This window comes from Rhagoletis zephyria, unplaced genomic scaffold (genome assembly GCF_001687245.7).
Source record: "Rhagoletis zephyria isolate East Lansing unplaced genomic scaffold, Rhagoletis_zephyria_1.1 Rzeph_scaffold_00118, whole genome shotgun sequence".
Lineage (NCBI taxonomy): Eukaryota > Metazoa > Arthropoda > Insecta > Diptera > Tephritidae > Rhagoletis > Rhagoletis zephyria.
The window spans coordinates 409,625-420,307 of record NW_016157202.1 but is presented as its reverse complement, the minus strand read 5'-3'; the positions used below and the strand labels follow the sequence as shown (position 1 = coordinate 420,307).

Below are 10,683 nucleotides of genomic sequence, written 5' to 3'. Positions count from 1 at the left end.
TAGCTGAAACAGAAAAATTCATACATGTTTGCAAAAATGAATTTGCAACCAGCAAATCGATTTCACGCAAATATCATATTTTCGGCAAGCAAGCAAATGTACAAAAGCCCGCTCCTTTCCCCGTTTCCCCGCTTCTTTTGTACACTTGTCGTTCTGACTACCATTTTTATTTTAGAGTTTGTTTTGATCCGACACAAGCACGCGCCTGCCTCCGCAAGCATCCCCTCTGCCCAGTGCTTATTATATTTCTGTTCCTCTTTCCTTTTTCGTTCTTATTTTTTCATTTTGCTTTGAACTATGGTAAATTTGCTCAAAGTGTGGTGGCACGGAAAAATTTTTGGTATGGTGGCAGCCCACACTTCTCTACCGACACCGTCGGTCGAGTGGTGCACTCGTCGACGTGTGGTATATTTGGCCGACTGCACCCCAAAATTTCTGGCAGAAATTAGTTCACACAGAAAATGCGCCTTCTCAGTTATAAACGTTCTCTGCCATAACTTTTACTATGTTTTAACCGCCTTTGTATCAAGACCGCCGGACCATCTAGGGAGTTAATTTATATTTTAAATTGCATTGTCACCGTAATTGGCACGATGCTGTAAAATTGATTGGAAATTTCCGCGGGATAAGCATGATAAATAAAAGCCTGTAAAATATTTTTATGAACTAAAAACAGGTGTAAAAGAACTTCTTCAAAAGGCCTTCTGAAGTACGTCCTACCAAAGCCCTTCTTGTCAGAAAGGCCTTTTGGAAGAGAGTTTTACTCCTGAAATTATCTACTGCGTAGTACGAGTGACCCCTCAGCCGTTCAGGAACTTGCTTTTTTTGGCATTTGGCTGAAGATACAAAATTAGGTTTTAAGCAAATAAACTAAGCAGAAAGAAAGTAAACTCGTCAGATATTGTTCAACATGCTAGAAAAATGTTTCATTATCGATTTTCGACTACTAATGCTTTTTTTTCAAAGCAAAAATCTGCAAAAGATTAGATAGGTGTCTGCATTGACCTTCATTAAAAGACCAGGACAATTTAAGTGTGGACCAGGACACCACGACAATTTGTTTAAATCAGGACAAATCCTGGAAAACGTGGACGTGTGGAAGCCCTAGGCTAACACCACCCTATTAAATTCGCCTTGTACGATGATCTAGCCAATACGCGTTTGTGTGTTTATGTGCCGACGTAGAGTCTATGTGCGTAAATATGTCAGCGCATAGAATTCAAGCTAAGGTTTTAACTGAAATCGAAGTGATTTTGTTTTTATTTTCTTCGCTGATCTCTTCGCTTTGCCGGCCGCACATATGTTTGCAAGTGTATGTTAAGCTGCAATTCAAAAAACGCGACTACTCCATGCACGCATGTAAAGAGTTTCCCCAAGGGTCAAGGGGTATCCAAAATTAACCAAAATGCATATGAAGAATGTAGTCCAATTAACATTGCGATGCCCTAGGGCAGGGCCATATACTCCAACTCTGCATTACACCAGAGTAGCACAAAACTTGTTCAAGGGATTACTCCATGGAGTACATATGTACCTATCGGCTACACAGCTTAATAAACATCGTGTAGGGATTACGATCGTTAAAACTCGAGCAATGATCGGTTAAAAATAAGCTGAGCTGGCCCGCTACTGCATTGCAGAGGAGTATTTTGTAATTATGTACCCGAATATGGCACAAATGAACCACATCGTCCAGAGATTTTCGTAGGGTAGCCAATAAGCTAATAAAAGTTTGTGCGTTGTGTGCTCGTTTAATGATGGAATATCCTGATTCCCCCACAACTGGAGAAAAAAGCAGCGGCATCAATACAAAAGCTCAAACTTTCTCCACTGGTGGTAACAATAGATCGCATCAGTACCTTATAAATGAATAATGGTAAAGCGCTACCATTTTCCTCTTATCTTTGCGTGTGCGATAACGATTCATAAGTCCCAAGGAGGTCATTTGGTGCGATCAGATACACTCAACAGCTCCTGTACGTCGCATTGCCATGAGCAACTTCGATTCAAGGGCAACATCTCGTTTCAAAAAAAAAAAAATATAGGAAACTTTATAATGGTTCGAGAGCAACATTATCCACAATTGAGGACGCATCTGAATCGACTTGAAACAATGGAAAAAACATTATACATATGATTTTATAATACAAGGAAAGGATTACCTTCAATGTTTACGCTCTCACGTACAGAATAGCATCATCGTCGAGTTTTCTAAGGGTTTCAGGGACATGGTTGGATAATGAGAACACTTTAGACATTCCTAATTTTAATATAGTAATTCAATTTAAAAACCAATGAAGAGAACAGGCAGAGTTGTAATCTATCATAACACACATGACGGAGCCCGTTTTGTTACTCCACAAATAGAACTCAATGCAAAACAACTGGAATCAATATCTGTTCAAATTTCTAATATGGGAGAAATATGTGCTAGATTGGACCATAAGAGAACCGTCATATTTGTGGCAATCTATATTTCTCGCAACCAGCCAGTAAATAAAATTTTTGAATTCACCCACAAGAGTTTAATGAAATACACACCAGAAGTATCGCAGATTCTTGAAAAAGACTACAATAAAATTACGATGATTTTAAGTGGGAATTTTAATATGAAATATGCGTTGGATTCAGCGCTCCCTTTGATTGAGTTCCTCCGCATCAAATTAAACTTAAAAATGTCCAGCAGTCACACCGAATCGACAACACGATAAAAAACAATCATTGATGCACACACATGATTTTTTTTTTGTGAGTTAAAACTGTTTTTGATTTTGTCGTTCAAATTGACTTCTTTAAACCATCTTATGTTAGGTAAGGTTAGAATGGTGGCGGAAAACTATTACGCCCAAGTAGCAGCTAAGTGCCATTTTGATACCATATACCTCGAATGAGTATGTTAGAGCCAGCCGGCGTGGTTGATGAAGTTGAGTATGTTGCGGAGACTTACATCAGATAGCTCTCGTAACGATGTGAACTCATATGCTCCTAGCATGGTATTTCTGCTCCTCATTAGAGCTGTACATTTGCAAAGCAGGTTCTCTACTGTTTCCTGCTCGTTCTCATCTCTGCAGCTTCTACAGAAGTCGTTGTAGGCGATTCCCAGCCGTCTCGCGTGGGTACCAATCGGCCAATGCCCAGTAAGAGTAGCAACAAGCCTTGCAACGTCAGATCTGGGTTTCCTTAGTAGGTTGTGTGTTCTCTCAGGGCTGTACGCAGGCCACAATAGTTTGGATAAACGGCAGCCTGCCACGGTGCGCCATCTTTGATCCGATTTCCGGAGATTGTGGAGAAATGTCTTTATATAAGGTTCCAATTGGGGGTGAGATCCGGCAGCCTTCGGCTATAGCGAATACTTCTGCTTGGAAGACACTCGCAAAATCGGGCAGATGAATTGATCTTTTTACTCCCAGTGACTCAAAGTAAATACCTGCTCCAACTCCGCGTTCCATTTTCAAGCCATCGGTGTACATATGATGTGTCCAGGTAGAGATATCAAGCTCCCCGTCCCAGTCGGCTCTCGACGGAAGAATGGCCGCGAAAGGCCTGTGAAACTCTACCTCAGGTCGAATGTGATCGGTTGCCAGCCTCAACTTAGCTGGCAAACGGGAAATTATACTGCTATGCCCGATCGTTCTTTCTTTCCATATACCTAGTTCTCCAAGTCTTATAGCCGATAGTGATGCGGTGTGCCGTATGTGAAGGTCTATAGGAAATAGGTTTGTAATAACATTTAGGGCATCGGTAGGGCAAGTTCTCATTGCCCCTGTGGTCCCGATGCATGCAGCTCTCTGAACTCTGCCTAGTTTCACTTGATTATATTGGTTCTTTAAGGCTGTCCACCATACCAAAGAACCGTAGCATAAGATCGGACGTACAACCGCTGTGTACATCCAGAGTACAACTTTTGGATTGAGACCCCATGTCTTCCCAAAAAGCCGCTTACAGGAGTAGTAGGCAATGCTCGCTTTCTTTACTCTCTCTTCAATATTTATTTTCCAACTTAGCTTAGGATCCAGTATGACTCCCAGATACTTCGCTTGTTTAGATAATCGCAGCCTTTGTCCATTTAGCTTTGGTAATTCAAAGCTTGGGACCTTATTTCTTGTCGTAAAGAGCATTAATTCTGTTTTCTCTGGGTTCACTCTAAGACCACATTGCTCGGCCCACCGGCTAAGCTTTGCTAGAGTACCCTCCATGATGTTACTCACCACAGATGGAAATAACCCGGTTATTAAAATCACTACATCGTCAGCGTAGGCCACTACCTTTACTCCTCCCTGGTTGAGCTTGAGTAGTACTGAGTTGATAGTGCTGAGCCATAAAATAGGAAAGATCACTCCCCCTTGAGGAGTGCCCCTACTAACGTTTCTTGTTAATGTATAGCTACCAAGTTCAGCTGAAATCGTTCTGCTGCGAAGCATCGCCATTAGCCACGCGCTAATAGACTCCTCGACGCCTAACTCGTGAAGGGGTTTTTGGATAGCTTCTACCCTAACATTGTTAAAGGCTCCTTCTATGTCGAGAAAGGCTGCCAGAGTGAATTGCTTAAATTCGAGTGACCTCTCGACAGTTCTAACGACCCCATGGAGCGCCGTCTCCGTGGATCGTCCCCGCAAATATGCATGCTGCGCTTCGGACATGCGTTTGCCGTGGAAAAACCCCCGGACGTGCGTGTCCAGAACCCTCTCGAACGTTTTGAGGACAAAGGAAGTTAAGCTAATGGGTCGAAAATCTTTGGCGTAGACGTGCCCTCGCCTTCCAGGTTTTGGGATGAAAACCACTTTTACTCGCCTCCACGATAGAGGGACGTAGTTGAGGGTTATGCATACTTTGAAAATGGACAAAAGCCATGGCATAATAGCATCCTCCACAGTTTGCAACATGATAGGTATGATGCCATCTGGCCCCGGGCTTTTGTAAGGCGAGAAGGACTTCAACGCCCATGATATTTAGGGATTTGTGAAAATTGAGTCTGCTATGTGCTGAGCTCCAGCATATCTTGGAATCGGATTGAACACTTCGTCAGATTTACCCGGAAAATGAGTATTGACAAGCAACCTGAGTGAGTCTTCCACAGACTCTGTTGGTACATCATCCGCACTGCGAAGGAGTGACGGACAGGAGTAGTCCTTCGTCAATAGCCTGCTCAGCCTGGCGNGGCTCTCCCATGCTGTTTTTTTTGAGCGCCGAATCTCACTTTTATACTTTTTCATAATGTCTTGGTATGGCTTGCAAGATTTAGATTTGTAACAGGATTTGAAAATTCTCCTAGTTTCTTTACTTAGTCTAGATAAGTCACTATTCCACCAAGGTGGATATAGCTTCCTTGAATCTTTGTTATGTATATAACAATTTTAGGGACTGGAAAAGCGGCTTAAAAATTAGTTAAAAAAATGATAATTTTTTTTTTGCATAATCTGCGGTTTGGCTTATTTTCTGAACTAAAACTGTTTTTGATTTTGTTGTTTAATTTTCTTTCTTTAAAAAACGGTTCAAAAAATGGGTTAATAATAATAAAAACAATTTATTTTTTGCAGCATGATTTGTAGTTTGGCTTGCTTTGTGACTTAAACCTCTTTTAGATTTTGCCGTTTAAATCGTTGCAATCCAAAAAATGTTATAAAAATGATGCAACCAATTAATTTTTTTGTAAAAACGGGTTTAATTTTTTCGTTCTTTTTTTAGTTGCAACTTTTTTGTTTTTATTTAAAGAGGCTGAGAGTCGATCCAATTATTATTATTTATTCAAACAAAAGGCAACTGTTATTTGAGGCGAAGTTTACGCAGATTAGGTGATCAAATTTATATAGCAATTTTCTATGAATCTTGAACTCTATAAACTTGATAAGGACATTTCTTAATTTTTTGAATTGTCTACATTGTGATTATTGTTTGTTTAAATTTCGAAGTATTACATAAAGCAACCGATTTTGATTTTTTATTTTAATTATCCTTTCGTTCTAAGAAATAAACAACATTGAAAAAATTTGCAAAAAAAAAAAAGAATTAAAAAAAATTTCAAAAGTAAACTAGATTATCTTGGAACGGAAAATTCGGATATAAAGCCTATTGAGTTGAAAGGGTTGCTTCGCTAGCTTTATATAAAGTTAGCAAAGCCCCTTATATCAAAAAATAAAAGAACGACAAAATTATTTTTTGTCACAACTAATTAGCGGCAAAAAACGGCAAACGGATTTTTCGAATAGAGATGTCCTTTTCTTTCTGCCTACCTTATTTTATATCCTCAATATATTCAAAAATTGGCGGGGAGCAAAAAAATTCGGAATTTTGCACTTTTTCATACATATATCTCGTCGTATAGGAATATCCCTCATGCTAACCTGCAAGCAAAAGATCGAGAACGTCCGTAATATGTACATAGGCTCATACCCACATACATTTTTGCATAAATATATATGTATTGTATGCACAAATTATTACTCTTCCTTTAATCATCTAGTGTTCAAGAGACTATTACCGAAATGGGTACCTTATCTTGGCTTAACATGAGGGCACTGGTTTGGATGCTAGGCGACTATGAACAATACAAGAAATCCAAGGCTAATATCCGTAAATTCATAAACAACGTAAGTTAAGACCAGTGTGCATACTTACAAATTTTTCAAAAACACCTTACAGCTGAAATTTCGATTGCTGCAGAGTTATTCTCAATACCTATAAAAACTTTAAGCAGGTTCTGATGATAGGTAGAAGTAAAAAACTTCTAGTAAAATTAAAAGTTACTCACCAAAATGCTTTGAAACGTTAAAATCAATTTAGCGTTGACGCTTTTGTTTAGGTATGCCACTTCGGCGCTAACGCTAGGCGTCAGAAACCGCTCCGCCCAACGCTTTTGTTTTGGTATGGCAGTTACGCTACTCACAGCTGATGAAACAACTATTTATTACGTAAGTTGAATGCATTTCTTGACAATTTAGGTTTATTTTAATAACATTAGTCACTTTTAGCATGCGTGCTTTTGCATTTCGTCATTAAAATACCAAAAACTGTTGACAGTTAATTTTTACCAGCAAGAGGTGTATTTTTAAATTGTATGTGTGCACAATGGTGAATACCCTTTTTTATTAAATTTTGTTCCAATGTTTATACCTATATATTAACAATAAACTCTCTTTTAAAAGTTAATTACAGAGCGTACGATTGCTAAACCAGATGGTTCAAAGTTGGATGAAAACATTTTTATTAATCGCGCAATTGAGTTATTCCAGCAGGGAAGTTTCACACGCCAAAATATCGAAGATGAATCAGTAGTCTTAGTGTTTGGGGTATGTTGGTTTATAAACATCATCATAAAAATATCTTCATCTTTATCTCTACATCTTATAAAATAAAGCCTAAAATTGTGTATATTATTTCACAGCTCAGCTAAAACTGAATCGAATTTGTTCGGGTTTTTTGCAAAAAATTTCTTGAACTCTCCTCTCCAACGTACACCACTTTTAAATGTAGTTTGTTTTATAGTGGCGCACAGTGGTTCAGCACCATAATTTTTTTGTAGAAAATTGGACATAAATGAAAAAAAAGAAAAACCGATGTGATTGGTTTATTTTAATGCATACCTCCCATACAAACCTCAAAAATGTCTTAAAACTGCATTCAAAAGGCACCGTTTAATGTAGGAGTGCTTTTTTTTTAATATTTTGCAATGTTTTTCGTAATACTTTTTTTTTGTTAATTTTTAATAGAAATATAGTTCATTCTGCATCAAAGGACATATAAATTAATGATTCAAAGTTTTTGCAAAGTTTAGGACAATTCGACAAACTTCCACCAAAATTTTGAATTCTGCACTGCCTCGCACACTTGAAGGTTCTGACACATCCATATTCTCTCTGTTCGCAGTATTCATCACCAGACGTTTCAAGCTGTCGAATATTTTACGTCATTCCTCGAACATTCTGCCATTTTGATGTTGTTCGCTTCGCGTTGCCGCAGTATTTGCCACACTGCCCTCCACCTGAGTCTGATCGTTCCGATCAGACATACTTGCTGTTCCAAACGCTACAAAGCGTTTCCAAGTGGACCACTTTCATCTTGGTTCTCGGTCTCCCAACAGTCTGAATTCGATACACTGCGTCATTCAACCGTTGGACAATATTATACCCGGACCTTTAGAGTTACGTCGTTGTTTGGAGGTGAAGCCTTTCTTTCGCTGCGGCTTGTATTTCCACACCAAGTCGCCTTCCTGAAACCCTCTCGGCTTGATGCATTATTGGACATTGCTCCCGGCTTATCTCCGAGAGTGCACCATCTCACATGGTCGTGCTTCTAACGACCACTAGTTGTAACCAGCCCATGCCTCTTCTCATGGGTACCCTTTTCGCCGGATTTACGCCGATTCCTCTGTAGATGACTACCAGGCTTCGATCCTCGACCTGAACTGCGTCTAGCAAATCTTGCTAACTCCGGATCCTCTCGCTGAAACTTACCTAGTGTTTACACATCTCGCTCTTTCGCCGACGTCAACTTCATTGACCGGACACTTATAAGCTCATCCGTAGCCTCCGGCTTTACTGCTTGCCTTTGCCAACCACGCTCTTTTCTTGGATATATCGAAGCGCGCCCACTTCTTTCACAGCCGCCTCCATTTCCGGCCACCGGCGTATCACCATTTCAACGTAGCTCAGTGTCTCTCTTCCTGCCGGAAACACGGCCTGGCTTGTCATGAATACTTCCTTATTGTGACTTCCTCTTCTTTACTGAGCTGGCGGAGCCCTCACGCTTCTCCTAACGAAACCACTCCGTCTTCATCACTGCCAACATCTGCCTAACTAACCGCTTCTGTTGTTGGTGGAATCTTGGGGGCTTCCTTTAATACCAACCGTCTGCTGAAGTACTGGTTGTCGTAACCAACCCTAAGTTGCACTTTCCTGTCGCCGATGATGACTTTTATCCACAATTTCTGCCACTATAAACTTAGTGTACGAGGCTGCGCCCCCGATAATCACCTCATATAGTGCGTTTCTTATCAATTGGGTGACTCACCAGTTGCTGTCTGCAACTTTGCACCATGTTGTGGCTTCATATAAAAAGTGGCCAAAGCAGGACACTCGCTGTTGCCCATTCATGAATCCTTCTTCTTCTTTTTTTGGTGCTGTAACGCCTAAGCGATTTTGGCCGAGTTCAGCAAAGCACGCCAGTCGTTTCTCCTCTTTGCCAACTGACGCCACTTGGAAACGCCAAGTGAAGCCAAGTCCTTCTCCACCTGATCTTTCCGTCGCAGTGGGGGCCTCCCTATTCCTCTGCTACCACCAGCGGGTTCCGAGTTAAATACTTTCAGAGCTGGAGCGTCGGTGTCCATTCGAACGACATAGCCAAGCCATCGGAGCCGCTGTGTTTTAATTCGCAGCATTATGTCCATGTCGTTGTAAAGCTCATACAGCTCATCGTTCCATCGTCTGCGGTACTCGCCGTCGCCAACGCGTAAAGGACCGTAAATCTTCCGCAAAATCTTTCTCTCAAACACCCCAAGAGCCGCCTCATCGGATGTTGTCATTGTCCATGCTTCTGCGCCATATACCAGCACGGGCATGATGAGTGACTTATNTATGTCTATGTCGTTGTAAAGCTCATACAGCTCATCGTTCCATCGTCTGCGGTACTCGCCGTCGCCAACGCGTAAAGGTCCGTAAATCTTCCGAAAAATCTTTCTCTCTAATACTCCAACAGCCGCCTCATCGGATGTTGTCATTGTCCATGCCTCCGCGCCATACACCAGCACAGGCATGATGAGTGACTTATAGAGCGTGGTTTTCGTACGTCGAGAGAGGACTTTACTCCTGNCCGCCTCATCGGATGTTGTCATTGTCCATGCTTCTGCGCCATATACCAGCACGGGCATGATGAGTGACTTATAGAGCGTGGTTTTCGTACGTCGAGGAAGGACTTTACTCCTGAATTGCCTGCTCAGTTCAAAGTAGCACTTGTTGGCAAGAGTGATTATTCATTGGATTTCCATGCTGACATTATTATCGGTGTTAATGCTGGTTCCCAAGTAAACGAAATTCTCTACTTTCTCGAAATTGTAACTGTCAACAGTGACGTGGGTGCCAAGGCGCGAATGTGCTGACTGTTTGTTTGATGACAGGAGATACTTCGTCTTGTCCTCGTTTACCACCAGACCCATGCGCTTTGCTTCCCTATCCAACTTGGAAAAGGCAGAACAGACTTCGCGGTTTTTGTTACCGATGATGTCGATGTCATCGGCATAGGCCTGCAATTGCACGCTCTTGTAGTAAATTGTTCCTGAGCGGTTCAGTTCTGCAGCTCTTATTATCTTCTCCAACATCAGATTAAAGAATTCACATGAAAGGGAGTCGCCCTGTCTGAAACCCCGTTTGACGGAGCTGGTGGTATTGCTCAGCGTCATTTTACACAGCCGTATGAGTTTTGAGGGGATGCCAAATTCAGACATAGCGGCGTATAGGCAACTCCTTTTAGTGCTGTCAAAAGCGGCTTTAAAGTCAACAAATAGGTGGTGAGTGTCGATAATTTTCTCGCGGGTCTTTCCAAGATTTGGCGTGTTGTTAATACCTAGTCTATGGTGGATTTGCCAGGTCTAAAGCCACACTGTTAAGGCCCAATCAGTTCATTGGCGGTGGGCTTCATTCTTTCACACAATATGCTCGATAAGACCTTGTAACCTATGCTTAGAAGGCTGAT

General features: G+C 41.2%; 1 protein-coding gene across 1 annotated transcript in view; it reads left to right on the top strand.

Moving 5' to 3' along the window:
• The window catches only part of Cyp313a4 (Cytochrome P450 313a4), a 44,417-nt gene that overhangs the window by 12,776 nt on the left and 20,958 nt on the right, over positions 1 to 10,683 (top strand). The window contains exons 2-3 of the mRNA XM_017634994.1: positions 6,461 to 6,587; positions 7,143 to 7,286. Coding sequence (XP_017490483.1) covers positions 6,461 to 6,587; positions 7,143 to 7,286 — 271 coding nt within the window. The remainder of the gene's footprint in view (positions 1 to 6,460; positions 6,588 to 7,142; positions 7,287 to 10,683) is intronic.